Below are 22,125 nucleotides of genomic sequence, written 5' to 3' on the forward strand. Positions count from 1 at the left end.
CATCGCTCTCGTCCCTTGCAGGTCGTCTACTTCACCGCCACTTTCCCGTTCGCTATGCTCCTCGTGCTGCTGGTCCGGGGACTGACGCTGCCCGGTGCAGGTGCAGGCATCAAGTTCTATCTGTACCCCGACATCAGCCGCCTGGAGGACCCACAGGTACTGCAGGGCAGCCTGGCCCCCCTCCTACCCGGGGCCGGTGTGGGGAAAGGAAGCTGAAGCAGTGTCTGTGGTTCTGGGCACACAGATCTAGCCGGGCCGTCAGCCCTGGTGCTTTTCCACTGGGCTGTGGCGGGCTGTTCACGGTGCTCGTGGGCCATTCCGGCTGCGTGTATCTTTTCACATCGAGGACTCCGGAGGCGGGCCCATTATAAAGTTTCTTTAGGTATTGCGCCAGGTAAGGGAGAGAAGTCGCTATGAGCTGTTCTCCTCTGCCACGGCGGCCTTGAGGGCTGCATCGTGGGGGTGGGAGAGTTGGGCTTCCTTGTCTGAGGATGGAATTCAGAGTTGGTGACCACTTAGAAGGTCGGGCCGGGGGGGCAAATACTAAACGTCCACCTCCAGGCACTCAGCCATATGACCGCAGGCAGTTGAAGAGTTTATTGGCCCATCTGGGGTTCTGGGGACCTTCTGTCCGCAGGGTCCTCAGCCTTTAGGTTGCCTCCAAGGGCCTGTGATGCTTCGGGTCTCTTCCCCACTGTCCTCTCGCCCTGGGCAGGAGGTAGGTGGGAAGGGCTTGGCCATCGTCAGGACAGCTGGGGAGGCAGCTCTCCTGGCCGTCAGGAGCCACTTGATGAAGGTTCTGGAGAACAGCTTTGCCTGCATAATCCATTCAGGAATTCCTCCCCCTTCCAACTCGGGGGCCCCAGACAATAACAAGTACAATAATGGTAGCAGCCTTGACTTACAGGCTTACCATGTGTCTGACACTGGGCTGGATCTTAACTCTCTGAACCTGCAAAATAGCGCTGTGGGGCAGGGCAGGGGAGCCCATTTTACAGATGTGAAAACTGAGGCTCCAGGAGTCATATTTACATCATTCCACAGTTGGAATCCAGGTCCCTCTGCTTCAAAAGCCAGCCTCTTAACCCTGATGCTGAGTGACTGGGGGACTTCTTAGACTTCTGGGATTCCTTGCAGCTTGGATTCCAGCGCAAACGCTCTAATTGCATCAAGAACCTGCATACTTCGAGGCGCTGTCCTCGGGGCCCGGTGGCCAGGGACCCGCGCCACCTCCTCCAGGCAGCCGGCTCTAAAGTCTCCTTTTCTCTCTCCTTGCCACCCTCCCCCCGCACCCTTCCCAGGTATGGATCGATGCTGGGACCCAAATATTCTTTTCCTACGCCATCTGCCTGGGGGCCATGACCTCGCTGGGGAGCTACAACAAGTACAAGTACAACTCGTACAGGCAAGTGTCGCACCAGCGGGCCTGGTGGGCCTTAGAAATGATGATGATGTTTAAAGAAAAAAGAGAAGAAGTAGGGAGCGTGGCTTCCTTGTGTTGTGAATTAACTTGCTCCCTGACATATGTGTAACATAGGGACTGTATGCTGCTGGGATGCCTGAACAGTGGTACCAGTTTTGTGTCTGGCTTCGCAATTTTTTCCATCCTGGGCTTCATGGCACAAGAGCAAGGGGTGGACATTGCTGATGTGGCTGAGTCAGGTATGGTGGTATCGGTGGCAGTGGTGGTGGGCACTGCCACCTAGTGTGTAAGCCGAGTACTGCAGGCATGAAGCCAGACCCCCCAGGGGGCTTTGTGTGGGGGGGATGAGCCTGGTTTCTGAAATGGACCCCCCCCCACCAAGACGTCCCCCAAGTATCAAAGAGTATAAAAGCTAAATTTTAGACACTTCCAATTGCAATTTTGCCCAAGGGGCGGCAGAAACATTGGGGTTGGTTAAGTTGGGGAATATTCAGCTATTCTCATGTGGTCTTTCCCCCTCCCTGTCCTTCTCCAGCAAACTCCTGGTTTCAGCAACAGAAACCACTTCCTAACTCAGGCCCAAGGCAGCCACCAATCGGCATTCCATCACCACCTTCTCAGCTTTGGTTTCTGTATTTTGCACTTTGCTCCCAGCACGCCCCCTCTAAGCGAACCCATTCATTCATTCCACCGCTGTTTCTTGATTTGCTGAGTCTCTGCCCTGTGTCAGGCACCACCGTAGGCCCAGGTGGGGGAGGGACAGGGGGTGTGGCAGGCCACCCTCTGGGACGGTGACAGGTCCAGTTTGGGGGAAGGTTGTTGGGGACACCATCACCCCCCTGGGGTGTGGGCCCCATTGGTGGGGCACTTCCTGCAAGACACCTGCCAGTGGAGAGACAGTCTTAGAATCAGAGTCTTCAAAGCCTGGGGTCTTAGGCTGGGATCCTGGGGTTCCAGCGAGATGGTTCTGGAACCCGAGAATTGCGAGGGCTTCAGCTGCTAGAATCCTAGAGCTTCAGAAGCACAGGTGTCCCAGTTCTAAGACGTGCCCGTGGGCGCTCCCAGTCCTGGACCCCAGCTCTGCGGCTGCGGGGGCTTCGATGTGGGAGTGAGAACCTTATTCCCAGGGTCCCCAAGGTCCGCCTTTCCGGCCTCTGCGGCCTCCGCTCATCCTGCCCAGGTCACTTGGAGGGTGGTTGTTGCTGTTTCACAGCCTGACCACCTGACTTCCCACAACCTCTCAGGGGCCACTTGGAAGCAGGTGAGGGCCCTAGGCTGAGGCCCCTCCCAGGCCCAGAGGAGAGCGTGAGGTCCTAATTCCAGGGATCACAGACCAGGGTCAGGCACAGCTGGAGTCCCCATATGGCGCTACCCTTGCCCTTGTTGGAAACAAGGGCTGGTGTCCTGGTTCCCCAGCCAGGGACCCTGGTTGGGGGGTTGGGTGCCCCAGCATGCATTCAGATGTCACCACGGCAGATGAGGTCAACGGCTTGAGACCTAGGGCCTTGCTTGGGCTGGTCAGGGTCAGAGCTGGGGTCTCCTGGACAGGTCCCTCTGACACAAGGATATCCCCCTGCAGCCTCCCCATCCCACCGTGCACACATGCGACCTCTGGGCTCCTCCAGCCTCTCAGAGCCGCAGGCCCCACTTCCCCCCTTACTCGGTGAAGATGCTCACTGCCCTGCCCCCTCCTCCCATGCCCAGTGCTGCAAGACAGGCCTGACAAGCCCACGCCTCAGCCCCACAGCTGTCTCCACTGCCCCCGCTCCCAGATCGGACCTTCAGACATAGTTTTCCTTCCCTGAGAGCCCCCAGAGGCAGGCCAGAGACTGAGGACACAAAGTATTTCCAGAAGTGAAATAACCACACGCGTGTGGGACTTTGGCAGAGTGACGAAGGGGAGACAGTTGACATCTTCTTTGCAAATGGCTTTTTTTTCCGCTTGAGGGCTTGCAAACCAATTCTGATTGATGGGGAATCGCCAGGAGCATGGAGGGAATTTGGCAGTGGGAGATTATGAAATATGTGAAATAGATGTTTCAATAGATCTGTCAGTATATGAAATAGATCTTTCTCTGTGGACAGCTAGATACTTTTATATACGTATTCATCGTCAAGATAAGTTGTTTCTTATCCCCGTCCACTTCAAAGACCTTGTCATTTATTCCCCACGGTGATGTCTGAACAGCCGACACATCAAGGGTGATTATTTCGCTAATAAGCTTTTAACAAGCACCATATTGAGCGAAGTGCATTGGAACAAGATAATTATTTAGCCGAACAAATGAAGCGTAGAGCGGGGCATCTCTGCTGCCCCAGGGGCTCCAGCGGCTGCCGTGTCTCCCCGACTTCTCTCTCTAGTTCCCGTGCTTTCAGAGAAGGATGCTCAGACCCTCCCCCGGAGGCTGGCTTGAAAAAGGCAAAACTGAAATACAGAAACAGCCGTTGAGAAGCTTCAGGGCCCAGCGGGCGGGCGGGGGAGAGGTGGGGCGAGGGCCCCATTTTACATCTGTCTCGCAGCGGCTGGATTGATTCCTCCCGGTGCCGCCTACCAGTCAGGCCGGAGCTGACCTGGGGGGCCCAGGGGGCCCCAGCCAGGTGGAAATGCGGGTACTACTCCAGCTGGGGCTTTGGGGTTGGGACGAGCACCCTTCCACCTCTTCCGGGGGTTTTCCACCATCGCCTCCGAGGACATGGTCACAGTCACCGTTGGGCTTTCCTCACGTTGGGGGACTCTGGCTGTATAGGGTCTCGCCCTCGCCACCACGCGTGTGGTCAACGCCGTACGATGTGGTTTCTGGCTCCAATTTATATCGAAGTTTTTTTTTTCATTCTCAGACCATTCATTTGGTTCCTGATACCTGTTTCAAATATCCTGCCCTCCAGCCCTTCTCGTTTCACATTTCTTGCCTTTTTTTAATTGTTTTTGAGTTGTGGATTTTGCTCTATTTTTTTTCAGCCCAGGCCCTCCCTGTCTCCTTTCTTTGGCGGCTCCCGACCGTCTGGTGGACCCACAGGTCTCGGTTACAACTCCGTCTTTCCCCCGGTGTCTTCTCTCAGGCCGACTGGAGGCGAGAGGGGACGTTTCCAGTTGGAGGCACCCCAGAGCCGGTGGGGCTCCTGCCTCCAAATAGTCACGGCCCTCCCTAGAGACCAGAGCCCTTTACCAGGGAAATGGCACCAGCACCCAAGAATCTGAGCAGGAGAAGCCTCGTTGGGGTTCACGTATGGGAACCTGCCCCTCACTTCTGTGGGGAGCCTGAGGCCCCGAGAGGGCGTATGGTGACGTGATGCGGAGGTGGTGGGCCGAGGACTGGACTGCAGCCTGGGGGGCTCTCCGCCTGGGGTCTTGCCCTGCACTCGCCTCCCTCCAGCTTTGGGCCTTGGCTGTGACGGTGCTCCAGTGGGTGCACAGATGCACCCGCAAGAGACATCGGCCCCGCGGGGCGTGGTTCTGTGTTCTTTTTTCTGGCCACTCATTTAGTGTTTCAGTAGAAAGCTTTTCTTTGCAAACAGGGCGTTAGTAGTCAGATAACTCTAGTAGTCAGGACGCTCCCTGTTTTTGCTTCCTTCCAGCAAACGTTGGTGTGATTCTCTGGTTTGGGGGGAGGTCCTCCTTTCCCAAGCCGGCAGACTGAGTCCCAGGCTTGGTCCTATTTCCTACCCCATAACCGGTGTCCGCTCGGAACCTGGCGTGTGAGGAGGCCACCTGTGCTGCTGCATAGGAGACAGATGCTAAAACGGGGCCCCGCCTGAGCCCCGGCGCGTCCCACCCCACAGTGAGACAGGCCTGGCCTCTTCCCCCAGGCGGGACCCTGCATCTGGGGCTTGGGAGACCCGCCTCAGACCCGAGTGTCTTGTGTGGCTCCGGGGCTCGGGGCGGCTTGGGCGCTGATGTCTCCCCTCTGCCCCTCCCCATCTTCTCTTCCGTTAGGTCCTGGCCTGGCCTTCATTGCCTACCCGAAAGCTGTGACAATGATGCCGCTGCCCACGTTTTGGTCCATCCTTTTTTTTATTATGCTTCTCTTGCTTGGACTGGATAGCCAGGTATGTACAGAGCGAGGGGATGGTCCCTGGGTGGGACCGCCTCCGCCCCCCTCCACCCCCCCGAACCTGGTTCTGGAAGAGCCGCCCTCTTTGTGCTGTGAGTGAGCTGCTGACACCCCTTCACACCCCTCTGCAGACCTGCAGCAGCTTCGGCCAGGGAAGGTTCCTCTGGGACCCCAGGAGTGGAAACAGCCCCAGGGCAGCAGCAGGATGTTGTCTGCCCCAAAGCTCGAGTCTTTGACCTCGGCACGGGGAGACGAACAGCCACAGGCTGTGGTCCACAGAGAGCCATGGGTACGACTAGAAGGGCATGGCCTTAAAGTAGTGGCGTGTGCCGTGGAGCATGGGGCACCCAGGCAGGCCAAGGAGGGACATGGCACACAGGCCGTTCGGGCAAGGGGCCAACACCTCTGTCTAGGGCATGAGGTGGTCACTGGCCAGGCCATCACTGGCAGTCCTAAGTGTGGCCACAGCAACTGGAACCACGGCTGTGTTCTCTGCTTCCTGGGGCACATGGGTCCGCGATCTTGGCCCCCACGGGGAAACTGATCCTCCGGAGCCTTGCCAACACCCATCCTGCCCTCCGGCCTTCCCAGCTTTCTGCCCCTCTCCACAACAGGCAGGACTCCACGTACACCATGGTCATTTCCTGTGCTTCTTAACCCCCACGTCCCATCCCTCCAGGACTCAGGCCTCCCCCCGACCCCCTGGGGATGTCAATGAGAGCCAGCTGGGGTCTGCATCTGGCTTTGGAGTAACAAAGGGGCTGTTCCCAGCCCCCGTGCTGCTCTGTGTCATGGAACACGTTTCCGCCCCCACTCTGAGCCTCAGTTTCCTCATCTGGTAAATGGGTATGATTATACCTACATTGCCTTGTGGGAAATGCCAGGCACAGTGCCTGGTAGGGAGCAGTCAGTGGTGCTCGGAGGACCGTAGAGTGAGCCCCTGGGACACCTTCCCTGGAGATAGGTGTGTTTTCTCTGAGGCCTTCTCGAGAGCACAGGTGTGGCTCCAGGGGTGGACAGTTAAGGTGTGCAGGGCGGGCTGGCCCTGTGCGCATGGCCACATGGGCCTTCATCTGAGGTCAAGCACTGAAAGGCAGCCTCGTCTGCAGGCTGGGCTCCGGCTGCCTCACAGAGGTCTGATCTCACCCTGTGAGAGGTGGGGGCCTGCTCCTCTTCAGGAGAGGGCTTTGCCACTGCCCCCTGGGCAGCAGCCTCAAGGCCCGTGCCCGGATGGTCCCCGGGGATTCAGAACCGGGTAGGAAGAAAGTCTTAGAAGGTCAGGCAGCAGAGAGGAGGTGGTCCGCTAGCAAGGTCAAGAGAAGAGTGGAGGATTTGGCGGAAAGAGGACCAGGATTATCAGAGAAGACGGAAGGAAAACATTTGGGAGACTGTAAACAAAATACTTGTGCAGTTGTTGATGGGCTTGAGCTGTGTAAACAGCAGGAGGGCTCCATCCGTCCTTCCTAGTTAATGAGTTTGGCCTTCAGAGGCCCCAAGCAAATGGCTTTTATCACTTCTTCCAGAGCTCTCAGTGAAAGCCAAAGACAAAAACAGAAAGAGGTTAATAAATGACAAAGCGTGACATCTCCATGGGCCCAAAATTGGCCTCTTGGGATACGGAACTGCTTCGTGAACAGGCGGAGGGGGTTATTCATTAGATTTCCCCTGGTTGAGGGTGTGCACCTCTGAGCCAGGCCCACTGCGGCTGTTTGCTTAGGGAATCTCAAAGCTCTCAAAGCCAGCCTCGCAGGGAGCCGGTGTTCTTCTGCTTCAGAGCATGGAACTCATGGCACTGAACGACCTGCCTAATTGATGTGCCAGGAAAGGGCATGGTGGGATTCGAACCCTGGCATCCCTCCCCTGCATCTGTGTGCTCTGTGAAGTCAGGGACGTGGGGGAAGGTTTCGCAGATGCCAGCGACCACCTCGTACAGCACCAGCAGTGATAGGGGCCCTGCCCTGCGAGCTGTCCACTCGGACCGGGCTTCACGTGTCATGTGTGGCAAAACACACATAACACAGAATCAACCATCGTAACCATTTTTAAGCGCCCAGCTCAGGGCGTTAAGTACGCTCACGTTGTTGTGCAGCCGTCACCACCATCCATCTCCAGAACTTTCTCATGTTCCCAAACTGAAACTCTGTCCCCACTAAACACGAACCCTCCCTCCTAACCTAGCTTTTATGCATCCGCTCCTTAATCCACACAGTGTCCCGATGCCTGGGAACAGCTGTTCCCCGGAGCCGAGAAAACTGAGGCTCAGAGGGAACCGGCCCTGGGCTGAGGCCACACCCAGTGGGTTAAGGACTGGAGTCATGGCTGCCTGTCCCCAGACCTGCCAGTTCGTCCCTGCTAGTTGGCCTTTCCTTTGAGTTCCCCCCAAAGAACTCCGTTCTTCGGACATGCAGGGATCCACAGCCAGTCTCAGGCAGGGGGAGCGTGAGCCTGGCTCATTAGAGGAGGGGGTGTTCCTAGCATTTGGGGGGAGCACTGTGTTTGGCTGAGGGGCCATCGTACCGCTATGTGTTTCCCAGGGAGAGGGAGTCGGACTGTCACCCATGTGGAGGCAGATGCTCGCTAGCTGGCCCGCCCGAGGGGGACACAGTCTGTGAACAAACAGCACAAGGAGAAGAGAGCTGGATTCCCTCTCGCCCAGGAGCTCACCCATTCAGCCCCTGATGTGCGTTAGCAGGAATCACCCCATTGCCAGTCTACTCTGATGATTTCCCATCTTTCCCATCACCCCTGTTGAGTACGCAAGATGCTCCCATTTTACAGAGTAGGAAGCTGAGGCTCAGAGAAGTCCGGGTCACACCACTATTAAGTGAGGGAGGTCTCGAGAGGCTGGTGGAGCGGGTGAGGGCTGGGGTTGGTGTCCCCCAGAGGTGCAGTGAACTTGGAAACAAGGAGCTTGTGCTGCTGTTGGCCCTGACTCTCAGTGACACTGGATCTTCCTGTCTTTAATTTTCCAATCTCAAAAAAGGAAAGAACCTTTGTTTTTTTTGTTTTGTTCTGTCTTTAATTAATTCATTTATTTTTTATTTTTGGCTGCGTTGGGTCTCCGTTGCTGCGCGCAGGCTTTCTCTAGTTGCGGCGAGCAGGGGCTACTCTTCGTTGTGGTGCGCGGGCTTCTTATTGCGGTGGCTTCTCTTGTTGCAGAGCACGGGCCCTAGGCGCGAGGGCTTCAGTAGTTGTGGCGTGCGGGCTCGGTAGTTCTGGCTCGAGGGCTCTAGAGCTTAGTAGTTGTGGCGCACGGGCTTAGTTGCTCCGCCGCATGTGGGATCTTCTCGGCCCAGGGATCGAACCCGTGTCCCCTGCATTGGTAGGCGGATTCTTAACCACTGCACCACCAGGGAAGTCCCAGAACCTTTGTTTTTAACTGCTTTTCAAGCTTAATGTTTGAGCTGCAGGTCTGCTCTAATCCAGTGACAATTTAGACTCAGAACCCCTTTGGCTGACACATCAATCAGAGGTCAAATCATCAGCCCCCTGTTCTCTTTGGACCCCTTTCAAGAGCCTCTTGATCATCTTTTCCCTGAATTTCCAGCCCCTTTGGGCACATGAAAGGGACTTGCTCCTTGTGTATGTTCCTCGATCGTCCCATGATGCTTCCCAAAGGAGCCAGCGGTTGGCCATGTCTTGTAGGAAGGCTGGGGAAACCTCCTTCCCCAAAGCCTCTCCCAGATGAGAGAGCAGACAGGTCGAGGTTTTAGCTTGTTAACGTTTAAAGGAATCAGATGGCCTCAGAGGGTGTGTTGGTGGGCAGAGCAGTTTGGCTGTAGCCACCCCAATTATAGTGCATCTGCACGCCTTTAACTCTGAAGCGTACGTCTAGACTGTGCTGCAGATACTTGTGCACACATGTCTAAAGACAGACAGACTTGGGGGAAGAGTCCTGCCCAGGTCAGCAGCCGTGGAGGCTGGACACCGTCTGCAGGGCACTGGTTAGATCCATGATGGTAAGCGTCCACAGGACGGAGTTTTATGCCACCATTTAAGAACCGAGGCAGCTGCATGGACTGATGTGGGATGACCTCCGGGATAAATCATTAGGTGCAAAGATGAGATGATTTAGAAAGATTGAGGGTCACCCGAGAAAGCTACTCACGGACTGGCGTTTTCGATCAGCTGTTTTACCTTTGGGAGCCCAGGGATGGGTTCCCAGGGTCACAGGCCGCATTTGGCTCACACACATGGGCCTTTGGGCGTGCACGCACGTGTGCAGAATCCCCCCACGGGCCCACGATCCCCACAGGGTTAAAAACCACCATGTGAATTGGATGGGGAGCTAAGGCCCAGACTTGCCTGGGTTACCACCCATTGGTCACGTGCTGCCGCGCTGCCGTTTGCGCCAGGCCCGGCCGGGCGCTCAAGGCCCAGAAATGATGGGGCACCGCCCTTGGCTTCAAAGATGACCCAGACCAAAGTGGGAGGTTGGCGCGTCGATGCACGCATGCCAGCGGGCATGCCCGGCGGAGGGTCAGCACGGACCTCAGAGAAGCGCTCAGGGCCGCAGAGGTGTGGAGTATTTGGACAGCTGCGCGTGGCCCGCCAGGCCTGGCTCAGCAGGCAGGACTACTCACCACACGGAGCCCAACGGTGTGGACTCTACCCCACAGCCGACCTCGCTGGGGCCTTGTCTCTGAGCTGAGGGGCTGCTGGACCTCTGCCACTCACCCCTCTCCTTTCCTCCCCAGTTTGTGGAAGTGGAAGGACAGATCACGTCCTTGGTCGACCTTCACCCATCCTTCCTAAGGAAGGGTTTCCGCCGGGAAATCTTCATCGCCTCCATATGTTGTGTCAGCTACCTGCTGGGGCTGACCATGGTGACGGAGGTAGGTGGCTCTCTCCCCTGGCATGAGGGGCCTCCCCTGGCGGGGCCCTTGTTGCTCTAAATGTGTTTCAAAGGCCAGTTCAAGGCCACGCCACCTCCCCGCTCCCAGCGTGGAGGCAGCTGGGTGAGAGCTGAGCTCCTGGCCACCCTACTTCAGGAGTCCTGCCCCATCCAGGACTCCCTGCCCCACTTCCCTGTTACCCTGGCAGCACAGTGGCCACCCTCTGCCCTCTGTCCTATCTCATCCGCAGAAGACTGAGAAAGGGGTACTTCAGCCGAAATCCATTTTAACCACAGCTCTGTCCCCGCCCCCCCGGCCCCCCCCCCCCACCGCACTGTGTGCAGTGGCCCTTCTCAGGCCAGCCCCAGGGGAGGCGTGTGAGCATGTGAGCCTAAGCCCGGGCCCGGGCTGATCCCTCCTGTGCCCCTCACCCATCTCTCCATACTCTCCAGCAGAGGGTTGCATTTGCCCCCAAATTTGGGGTTTCACATCACCGATTTTCCTTACCAGAAGTAAAAATAAATGCTTTTCTCGAAGTGTCTGTAAGAAACACCCCCTGAAAGGCAGGCCACAGGTTCATACACTGAGCAACAGGGTCTCACTGAAGTCTTCTGTGTTGACCACAGTGAGTGTTAAGCCCCTCCTTTGGAAACAGGCTTCAGAGAACCCATCATTTTTCGCTAAGAAAGACATGTTTTGCTTTCTTTTCTGTGTGTGTGTATCTTTTTAATTAAATTTGTCAAACATGAAGTTAAGCATCTGTTTAGACATGTATCTGGTCCTTACACCCTCTGCACTTTTTTTTTCCTTGGATTTTCTATTTCTTATTGACAGGCCAGATCTCTTTATATATTGAGGGAATGAGATGCCAAATAACAAACCCACCTTCTCTGGTTTTTTCTTCACAGGGTGGCATGTATGTGTTTCAGCTCTTTGACTACTATGCAGCTAGCGGTGTATGCCTTTTGTGGGTTGCATTCTTTGAATGTTTTGCTATTGCCTGGATATATGGTGAGTAGAGATGTTTGCATATCTTACTCAAGTCTCTCCTTTGGGCTTCTCTATCTAGAAGCTTCAGAAACAGAATTCTAGTGGGAATTTCATTTTGAGTCAGACACAGAGTCGCTCCCTGCCTGGACTTTTCCTCTCAAGGCCGCCCCTTCCAGCACAAATAATATGACCGTAGCCACACCGAAGATTCTCCCCATGCTGAAGGTGCAAGGTGTGAGTGGATGCTTTGACAAACACAGAATTTGGCCATGCCAGGGGTCTGTCTTTGATGAACCACTCTAGGGTCCAGGAATGGTCCATTCTGACTTCCTCAAGACCTTGGAATGGCCACACCGGGTTTTGGGGGTCTGCGTAAAGTTACCAGAAAAATACCGGGTGCCCAGAGACATGTGAATTTTAGATCATTTCAGATAAACGTCTGCCAACACTTGGGATTTGTGATGCAGGGACCTGGATGAGGCCCTGGAGACACCCCCTCCCCGCCACCACCCCCAGGGCCCTTGAGCCCCTGCTGTGCTGTTCCCGGGGCGGATGCTGCATCGGACACCGGGTCAACATCTGTCTGCCTCTGTCTCTTGCAGGCAGTGATAACTTTTATGACGGTATTGAGGACATGATCGGCTATCGGCCTGGGCCCTGGATGAAGTACAGCTGGGCCGTGGTCACTCCGCTTCTCTGTCTTGTGAGTGTCCTTCCGCGCGGCCGCGGGCAGTAGCCGTTCCTCCCCGGGGCTTGACAGTTTCACCCGCTAACGCATCGTTCACTCAGCATCTGCTTAGTGCTGGCCTCTGACAAGCCTAGTGACAGCTGTGCTGGGGAGGGGCCAGGCTGCTCCGGAGGGTTCCCTGTGCAGCATGAGTAGGAGCTTGTCAGGAGGAGGCAGCCGGAACGGCAGTGCTGGCAGAGGGGCGCGAGTCGGGCACACCAAGAAATTGCAGGGTTCCATCACTGAGTACGTGACCTTTCCTCAAACCCTTCCAGAGTTCATGGGCACAGTCAGGGTCACTGATTAAGTTGAGGGGCCTTGGGGAATGTCGAATGGAGACGTCATAGACCCTGGAAATGCAGTGTTTCCCATGGAGGGCGGGCCTCGTGCCTGGAGAGGGGAGGTCCCAGCAGAGAGGAGCCCTGGCCTCTCCCAGGAACAAGGAAGCTTAGTAGCCACCAGGACCCAAGGGCAGTGGTGTGCACGTCCCCCTTCGCACCAGGGTTCCTGCACCTGCCATCTGGGGATGCGGCCTTGGGGCCCAGGCACCCGTTAGGCTCCGCTAGGAGGCTCTGGCCAAAGGGAGGTCCTCTGCAGCAAAAGCTGCTTCCCTGCCGGTGTTTGAAACCTATCATGAGCTTGGAGCTAATTGCAAGGAAAGACGTCTGCTATGCTGCTCTCAGCTCAGACCGTGGGGAGCACAGATGGCAGAAATGTTCCTTGTGTTTAGGAACCAGGTGCCGGGAGATAAATGGGCCCTCCCCTCAGTGACCTCTGTTTCCAGGCCTTTCCTCACAGGGCCCAAGTTCCTGCATTTGTAAAACAAGGAGACCAACTGATGCGGGGCTGAGTGGCAGCGACCGTCTTAGGTTGTCTTAAGTTGTTACTTTATTACTGAACACGGTCTCGGCCTTTTCATCTGAGATGCAGATTTTCCCCACAATATAAGGAAGCTGTAGCAGCCAGTAACCATGATCGGGGAGTGCATTGTTGGTGGTGAATTTAGGTGGGTGCAAAGCCCGTGTTCTCATCCTCACTTAATGATTTATTTGTGGGCAACTCCCCTCACCACTCTGACCATGGGATTCCTCCTCCCTCCCTCCCTCGGGGATTGGATAGGTGAGAGGCTGCATTCTGAGGTGGCGGGAAGAGTGACACAGGCGGACACGCTGCTTCCCGGGTTGGGTTGGGAGGGCAGAGCTGCCCTCCCTTGGGACCCTCCCCCTCTAAGCGTCACCCCACACGTAGGACAACAACAACAGGGCCAGGCATACAGTAGGTGCCTAATGAAGAGCATTCCCCCCACCCCCTCACCAATTCTGGTTTAGATAGGTTTGTCTTCCCTTCAAACCCCCCTTATTAGATAATGAAGGTTTAAGTCATTTTCACTGGGTTCTACACGGAGAGGCTGTAGTTCTGACCAGAAGCAGCCCTCCAGCCAGCCTAGCGTGCAGGCTTTGGGGCGCAGAGCTGACTCCACCCCACCCCTATGTTCCTTAAGAATTAAAAGCCACTCTGTTTTTCCTTTTGACACCACCATTTTGAAGTATCACTGATCATTGGTGAGTCTGACCCTCCCAGAGGAAAAAACAGTCCTAGGGAGGATCGCAGTTCCGGGCAGGCAAGGCCACACTGAGAGTGCAGGGGAAAGAGCCTGTTTGGCTGGAAATAGGTCTGTCAGTCAGTGATGTGGACATGCTTAAGGGACAGAGCCCTATGCTGTGTTCTGATAATGGACCCCTGGGTGCAAAGGTGGTTAAAAACCAACCTTCAAGATAAAGACAAGCTGATCCTAAAATATAGTTCACTTGAAATTTTTGGACGCTTATTTTGAAGATTAAAAAATGCTTAGGATTATTATAAATCAATATTTATCAAAAAGTAAAAGTTTTTGATAAATGGCTTGGGCGTGGCTTAAGCTGGACCCCCCCAACAGGGCAGCAAGGCCCAGGTCCACACCCTGCCTTGGGGGCTGGGCCTGGGGCTCAGAGAGGGAGGTGGAGGGGTGGCAGTGGCCGAAGGGAAGCTGTGTGCCCCCAGAGCTACACCACATGTCAGGGAAACAGGGGAATGAGACAGACACACCTTCCGCTCTCATTGACTCAGGCTGGGTGGGGAACGAGTAATTGTGATCATGAAGAATCGAAGAATCGCGCTTTCTGGGAAGGGAAGTGTGGGCACCTGACTGAGCCTGGGCGGGGCCTGGGCAGGACCATTAGTGCAAATTTAGGATGAGGAGAAGGTGAGCAAGAGAGAGGTTCCCAGTGAGTGGGAACAGCCTGCCCAGAGACCCCAGGGCAAGCGGCTGAGAAGCTGAAAGGAATTCTAGGTAGCTGGAGTATAGTGGCAGAGAAAGAGGCAGTGGGTAGGTGACAGGGAATTGCCGGCCAGACAAGGAGTTTGCATCCCGAAGGTCCTGGGGAACCGCAGAAGGGTTTTGAGCAAGGAGGCGGCTTGATCAGGTTTACCCTGGGGGTGGCCCTCCTGCACCAGAGGGAGAAGGGTGTGAGCCTCTTGGGTGGAGCCTGCCCTGGTCCCAGAAGCCCCCTGACCGCCCCCGTCTCTCCACAGGGATGTTTTATCTTCTCTCTCGTCAAGTACGTACCCCTGACCTACAACAAAGTCTATGTGTACCCCAACTGGGCCATCGGGCTGGGCTGGAGCCTGGCCCTGTCCTCCATTGTGTGCGTCCCCTTGGTCATGGTCATCCGCCTCTGCCAGACGGAAGGGCCGTTCCTCGTGGTAAGCACACAGGGCCCCGAGTCTGGATTTGGGGTGGGGGCAGGATGCTGAAGGCCAGCCAGCTGTCAGTTTGCTGTGTGACCTTGGGCAGGTCACTTGCCCTCTCTGAGCGCCAGACCTCTCACCTGCCCTGTGGAGTGGTTGAGATTGTGGGCAGGAGAGTGTATAGTGGGAAAATGGGCAGCAGTGGCACATTCAAGGGCCGGGCCGGGGGCCGGAGAAGTGGTGGCAGCTTTGGATTCCAAGATAAGAGCCGGGGCTTCACCCAGGAGCAGTGGGGGCCAGGTTTCCCTAGTGGTGAGACGGGAGACAGGAGCTCACGAGCAAGGCTAAGCTTCAGCCAGAGGCCTTCCCTGGCCCTGGAGCCAAGTTTCAGACGAGCCCAGCCCGTGCTGGTGTTCCCCTCGCCAGACATGTGGCCCCATCTGCTGCCCGACCCTCAGAAGCCACCTGTGCACCGAACAGACCCTCCAGCTCCCAGGCCCCTGTGCCCACCAGTCTCCTCCCTGCGCCTCCCTCCCGCCACCATCCTCTCAGAAATTCCTCCAACAATCCTGGAGATTCCAGGCCCTGGCAAAAGTCGGGGCTCTTTCCAAGAAATCCTTTTCTTAGACTCTCCCTTAACCTTTGGGCTTGGGCTGGCTCCAAGACGGCACTGTTTTGTTCTGGGCTGTTTTTATTGTTATTCTCTTAAAAATCTGGAGCCAGGATGTCCTGGGGCCCTGGCTCCCTCTTGGGCTGGGCTGGTTTCCTTGTGGGCAGGGGATTGGTCTGGAGGTGTTGTTGGTGGGGAAAGATGCCAGGCCGGGCAGAAGGAGACCAGACCAGCCTTCCCGAGACAGAGGAAGTAGGCAGGGGTATGTATGCCAGGAGGAAACCATGAGGCTGGGGTCTGTCTGAGCCAGGAGGACCCTTGGGGTGTTCCTGCAGCACTGGACCCATTGTGTTTTCTCAGAGGACACAGGGAAGGACCCCAGTATTCAGCCAGAATGCTGATTGGCCCTATCGTGTGTCAAAATACTGAAATACTGGGCCTGGGATAGACCCAGCCCCTCCCCCAGGAATTTCCAGAATGTCCCTACCACCCAGAAACCAAAGGGTTAATGGAGGGCACAACAGGGGGTGTTGGATGTCTGTCCTGATTGCTCAGTGCCCACAGCTACACCCAACAGGTCACTGACTTGTGTCTCTTTGAAGCCTAATTTTAAAATATTGTTCCATCCCAAGTTTAGAGGTTTGGGCAGAGTGGGGTTGGTGCGAGGGAAGGATTCGAGTCCACCCCAAATTCACAACCGGTCCTCACCCCCAAACCTGACCGTTAACCAAAGCCCCCTCCTCTGAAGGCACCTGGCCACCATCCACCTGTCTTCACCACATGCCCCTCGACCACCTACCTGCACAGGTTGCCAAGGGGTCCTCCCAGCCATGAACTTCTCTCTGAGCTCCATCCTGGGAGGATTCCAATTATGTCTGCACCTCCTGCATAAACGGAGCCCCAGGTAGCTGCCCGGGGGTGTTTGCCTCGTGTCCCCAGTTCGGGGCGCACACCCATTGTACAGATGTCAGGAGAGGCAAAGCGATGAAGGGGGGGCAGGGCCCTCCCCTCCTGCTGGGTTCCACCTTCGCCCTGTACCTGGGGCCTCTGGTCTGGTTCCTCCAGGGCCCAGGCAGCCAACCCAGGTGGGGAGGGGGACTGGGGAGCTGGGGCTCGGGAAGGCGAGGACCATCACAGGATGCAGTGATGCTCTCAGCTCTGGCTCCCGTTTTCAAGGAGATGTGGGCCTGGGGTGGCCAGACCTGTGGTTTTTAAAGAGTAGATGGAAGTCTGGATTTTCACATGAAATATCGTAGCTTTTAACAGGCAGCTTTTAAAAATTGTTCTATACCTAAATTGAACGTAAATGCCGAGACAGAGGGTTTCTTGTTAGCACCTGCTTCCTACTTAAGCCGCTGAGTGGACGCTTGGCGGGAGGTGGGCTGGGAGGCGGGAGCTCTGAGTTCAAGTCCCAGCTCTGCTGTTGCTTTTCTGGGTGCCCTGGGGAGGGCTCCTTCCCTTACTGATCCTATCATCTGGCAACCTGGGGAGGACAAACTGCTGTGTGCCTGGCAGTGGTCCAGCCTCTGGCCCCTCTGTTGGGAGGGGCAGCACAGACCCAGGCAGTGGTCTCCAGGCCCTCAATGGGGAAATGGAGAAGGCAGGACATGCAGCTTGTGGGAGACGGAGGTTCTCCTCGGGGAAAGTGGGAGCCATGGGAGGCTCAAGACAGTTACCCAACCTCGGGCATACAAATTGCAGAAACTCAGCTGCTTTGCAAGTCAGAGAAATAGGGGAACGAGAATCACAAGGAGCTGTATTTCAGCTCCATGGGACAGAGAAGGGGGAAAGAGTTTGGAGGCGTGAGTCTCCTGTCCCTGAGGTGTGTAAGCAGGGCTTGGCCAAGGAAACTACCGGCGGGCACTCTGCCCTCATTCAGGGCCTGGAGGGACCTTAGTTCAAGTCCTCTATTTGCCAGTGGATGAAATGGGTGGTCCAGAGAGGGTACGAGTTTGGCAAAGGCCACAGAGCACACTGGCAGGACCCGAGGTGAAGAGGGAAACCGGGCCCGCTGACCTGCCTCCCCGTGCCTGTCCCCTTCTTCCTCCAGAGACTCAAGTACCTGCTGACACCGAGGGAACCCAACCGTTGGGCCGTGGAGCGAGAGGGGGCGATGCCCTACAGCTCCCGCATGTCCGTTAACAGCACGCTCAGGAAACCAACCCACATCATAGTGGAGACCATGATGTGAGCTCTCTCCCAGTCGACGGGCTGCTTTCCTGCTGTTTACTAACATTAGATTCTTATAGGACCAGGTTTACAGAGCTTTATATTTGCACTAGGATTTTTTTTTAATTGTCACAGAAAATGTTTGTGTGTGCGTGTGTGCGTGTGTGTGTGTGTGTGTGTGTGTGTGTGTGTGATGTCGTGTGTATGTGTATTTTGTTTTGATTTAGGGATATTTTGTACAAAAAGAATACCCACGGGCAGCTGCCCGGGGCGAGGCAGAGCTTTCGTATGGAATTAGATGTATTTTATGGGAACTTGGTCAATTTTTCTTTGTATTTTTTTTTAACATATAACTGTGTATACACGTAGAGATTGTCCTACACTTTTACCACTTGAATTGATCTTGCCAGCAATAGATCTTGTTTTCAAAAGCAATTCTTCGGTGCTGTGTAGCTGGCAGAAAGTTCTGCCCCCAAAACGCAGGGTGGAATTTTCCTGGGACAGCAGACCCATTTTAAAGGTGTAGTACCTTACCAACCTGGTTCAAGTGAAGCAAACAGCTATCGGGCCAGACCCCGAGGGGCTGGAGAAAGGAAGGCTGTCGGGAGACGCCTCACGACACTTGTCTTAGCCAACAAGAGAGATGCCAAAATAATGAGCCAACCTCTCAAATATAAAGGGACTCAAAGCCCACAGATGAGGCCCAACAGGAAAAGTGTGATGCGGAGAGCACTGGGAACCATTGCATCAAGAGCAGAGTCCCTTTTATTTCGAGACTGAGGCGGGGATAGTCAGAAGGGCTGTCAGAACCGTCCGTGTGCGAGGGAGCGGCGTCCTTCCTGGCGCGTCCCAGGGAGGGAGTGGAGGCTGCCCAGCAGGAGCGGGGGTCTCAGGGCTGCAGACCTCACGCAGATGGGGCTGTGGCCTGGATGGGGATTCCGATCAGCTTCTGGTTGTTCCCCCAGCCGACATCTCTCGCAGCTGCTTGTAGGGGAAGCGTGGTGTACGTATTTGGTGAGGGGCGAGGGGTGAGCAAGTGGACCAAAGGACGTGGCCCCAGGCGCCCGGGACCCCGGGAAGGGGGCGGTGCTCTTCTTTCCTCAGCTCTCCACCCTCAGCTCTCCACCTTCAGCTCTGTATTCATCTCAGAGGCTCTTGTTGAAGACCCCAGCCCGGGGCCACCCTGGCGCCTAGCAGGGAGTGCCAGGAGCGAGCTTTCATTGGGGCGAGGTGATCCCCAAACTTTCCTGCAAATTCAGGCACAAGTACAACCCACGCTGGTAACCTGGGAGATAAGGAAACTCTTTATTCCCCCTTCACCGCAAAAGCTGGGGTCGGGTACGCACTATGTGGGGATCGAGGTCAGGAGGTGAGTCAGGGTTGTTCGGGGGCAGGCACCCCAGAACCGGCATTCCTCCCTGAACCAGGACGGAAGGCACTCCACCTTTAAAATCCCAAGTACGGACACCCCTCCACCCAGCCCGCGTTTGGATCTAAACTGTGCCATTTAAACAGAAACTTCCAAGTTCAGGGTGTAAAGTAAACGGAAACGTTGTCACGCGGAAACGGCAGTGACTGCCTCGGGGGTGTGGAGAGCAGGATCCGGCTCTGGCGTTCAGAGCAGGGGCTCTCTGAATCCTGGGACCCCCTCCCCAAATCCGGGCAGGGGAGGAGTCTCGGGTGTCCCCCTCCCAAGGGGCAGAGACGATTCTGAACCTCTCGTCTTTAGCAAGCATTCACAGTCCGCTGTCTCCAAAACATACACCCTGCTAAACAGCACCCAATCCTATTCCAAACCGTCAGCAAGTCTGTGTGCCTGTTTTACGATGCATTTATGGTTGCTACTGTATCTGATTTGATTGTATTGTTTTGGGGTTTTTTCCTAATTTTATCAAGTAGGAATGTGACCTGTTCTCCTTTGTCTTATGGAACATTAGTAAACTAACCACTGTCGATGACTGGGGACAGGTTACGTGCAGGGGCGAGGAGGGCCACAGTGTTTCGGGTTCGTAGGCAAATTGCAACATTCTGGAAATAGCCCGAAAAAGGCCTCTTCTTATAAGATTCTCAGACCAAATTCTAGACCAAAGACACATGCAGACCAAGTCCCCAGGCCCCGCCTGGAAGGAAGGTCAGCCACTTTCCCAAGCCTGACCCTCGCCCATCTCCCGAGCACCTGTCTCCACTTGTGACCCTCCTGTCTGATACCCTAGCTCTTGTGTATCAGCAGAACTCTGCTCTGTGAGTACAATGTGTAATGGTGTGTGACTTCTATGTCTCCACATAAAGGAAACTTGTCATTGGAGCTCACGACTCTGGTCCGCCTGTCTCTGGGCAGTCCGCCATCCATGCTCTGCCTGGGATGGGTTGGAAATTCTGATGCTTGCAGCCAGATCTGGAAGGGATGCAAGAGAGAGGTTTAAAGGATGTTTTTAGCATGCACAAATGGGTAATGGCCCCAGGATAATCTCACCTGGGGAGATGCTCTGTCCAGCTGGGCCTGGGCCCTGTTAGTCCCTATGGTGGAACCGTACGGTCACCGATAGAGAGGCTTCCTGGGCCCCCCGGTCAGCACCCTCGTTGTCAAAGGGGCATGTTCTCCCTGAAGACCAAAGACCAGCCTTTATGAAAAAGGACATGCTCCGTCCCCAGAGTTCAGGGACACGGTGAACTGCAACCCACCCTGTGACCATGCTCATGGGCCAGCTGGATCCCAAGCTATGGCTTAGTGGGATGGGAGCTGGTCCACCCGGCACCCTCCCCTCAGCAGCCGTCTGGAAGCGAAGCACTGAGACATCTGTTGCACCACAGGAAACTGAGGGGTCCAGACAGAGCCCCTCAGACAGGATTTAGCCTGAGGTCACTTGGGAAATTCCCAGGTGGCCGGAAGTGGCCTTGGATGATTTCTGGGCCATACACAGCTCCCTCTCTGTAGCTCCAGTGCCACATTCTCACCCCAGATCCCCAGCACACCCCAAGACAGTGGGGAGACAGAGGGGAGAGGGAGCCCCCCTCAGCCTAGCCCAGAGTGTTCTTGTGTCCCCAGGTGTCAGCACACGGCGGTCAGGGCCCCAGCCAACGTCTCCCAGCACTACCCCTCCAGCTGAGGCAATGCTTTGGCAGCCAGTGCCCCGGCAGGCGTGCCTCCCTTCCACACCAAGCCTCAGACACAGTCTGGGAAAGGACCCGAGAGAAACCCCCTCAAGGGGGCTAGAGGTCCCATCCAGCCCTCAAACCCAAGGTCAGGTGGGCCAGGCAAGGCTGTCCACGTGGATGCTATGAATATCACTGTGCAAAACTCCAGCAAGCACAAACCCACAAAACAACAAAGCTCAGACATCAAAACTTGGAGAGGGGTGTAGGTACCCAGAGGCCAGGAAATAGCATTCCCCCCCTCCTCTGTGCCCCCTCTCAGTGCCAGGCTTTCAGACTGCAGCTCGGAAGCTGGGTTTCATTGTTCTCTTACGGGTGTCACTACAGGCTATTCCGCCGTGTTCCCTGAGGGATTGGAGCATCTTGTTATATACTTGGCTTCAAATTGAGATGTTGGCTTAATTTTTTTTTTTAAACCCAATTAATTTTCGAATCCCTAGCAACTGTGACTGTATTTAGCACAAGAGAATGCCGAGAATGTGGGTCTTGCTTCCTTCCAGAAATATGTCTGGCTCACCAGAACTTTTTTTGAAACTTCAAAATATTTTTAAGATATTTTAAACTTTTGTAAAAAAAAAAAAAATCAACCAACAAGAGACTCTTCTGAGGAGGAGCATTTGTATTTGAATAAAATCCTTGGTGTGTAACTCAGTCTTGCAGTATACAAGCTTTTATGTATAAATGTTTTCTGATATGAATTCCTGTATTTTGCAGGGGTTTTCTTTTCTTCTTTGGCTTTTTAGATAAATATGTATACCTATATTTTAAATTCATCTTTGCTCTTTTTTTTTTTAGAGGAGTTTGTAATCACCTTATAACATGAAAATAAACATTTCCTTTTTAAAATCCAAAACGTGTGGGTTCTGTTCTGATACAGCTGTTTCTCTTTACTGTTTACAAAGGGCTTTCATTTCTGCCCCGGGACATTCCTCAGAGCGGGGTGTTATTCTCTGAGGTTGGAGACATTGAGGTAGAGGTTCAGGAGGGGACAGTTTGCCTCAGGGCGCATGAGTCCCTGAAAGAGTGGGGAATCTCCCCAGATTCCGGCTCCGCTCCAGCTGCTTCTACTGATGTCCTGCGACTGGGAGGTCTCATCACCTGAGCCCGCGGCGCTGTCCTCTGGAGTGAAGCACCGCCCCCTTCATGCTGATTGGAGGCGGTGCTCACCACGCACCAGCACCAGGTGGTATCACTTACACCCAAACCAGGGCTCTGACCTTCGGGCCAGGAGAGCGCAGGCTGCTGGGGGGCTGGTAAGTGACCAGCCCTGGAGGATGATGCCGCGGACACTGGGACCTCAGAAGCGAGGGCAGTCAGGACCCCAGAGGTCAGTGGTTGGCACAGGCGTGGTTGGCCTTGGGAGTCATGAGCCCAGCCCGCTGTTACAAATGGGGAAACGGAGGCTGGGAGAGGGGCCTGGCTTGCCTGGGTTCACAGAG

General features: G+C 55.3%; 1 protein-coding gene across 1 annotated transcript in view; it reads left to right on the forward strand.

The window, feature by feature from the left end:
- Window positions 1-21,539, forward strand: part of LOC132526756 (sodium- and chloride-dependent taurine transporter) — a 41,358-nt gene extending 19,819 nt beyond the window's left edge. Inside the window, exons 5-13 of the mRNA XM_060161064.1 lie at window positions 22-156; window positions 1,302-1,405; window positions 1,538-1,662; window positions 5,358-5,470; window positions 10,173-10,310; window positions 11,219-11,321; window positions 11,903-12,003; window positions 14,599-14,769; window positions 17,415-21,539. Coding sequence (XP_060017047.1) covers window positions 22-156; window positions 1,302-1,405; window positions 1,538-1,662; window positions 5,358-5,470; window positions 10,173-10,310; window positions 11,219-11,321; window positions 11,903-12,003; window positions 14,599-14,769; window positions 17,415-17,555 — 1,131 coding nt within the window. The 3' untranslated portion in view covers window positions 17,556-21,539. The remainder of the gene's footprint in view (window positions 1-21; window positions 157-1,301; window positions 1,406-1,537; window positions 1,663-5,357; window positions 5,471-10,172; window positions 10,311-11,218; window positions 11,322-11,902; window positions 12,004-14,598; window positions 14,770-17,414) is intronic.
- Window positions 21,540-22,125: the final 586 nt, after the last annotated feature.

Source organism: Lagenorhynchus albirostris, chromosome 10, assembly GCF_949774975.1.
Source record: "Lagenorhynchus albirostris chromosome 10, mLagAlb1.1, whole genome shotgun sequence".
NCBI lineage: Eukaryota > Metazoa > Chordata > Mammalia > Artiodactyla > Delphinidae > Lagenorhynchus > Lagenorhynchus albirostris.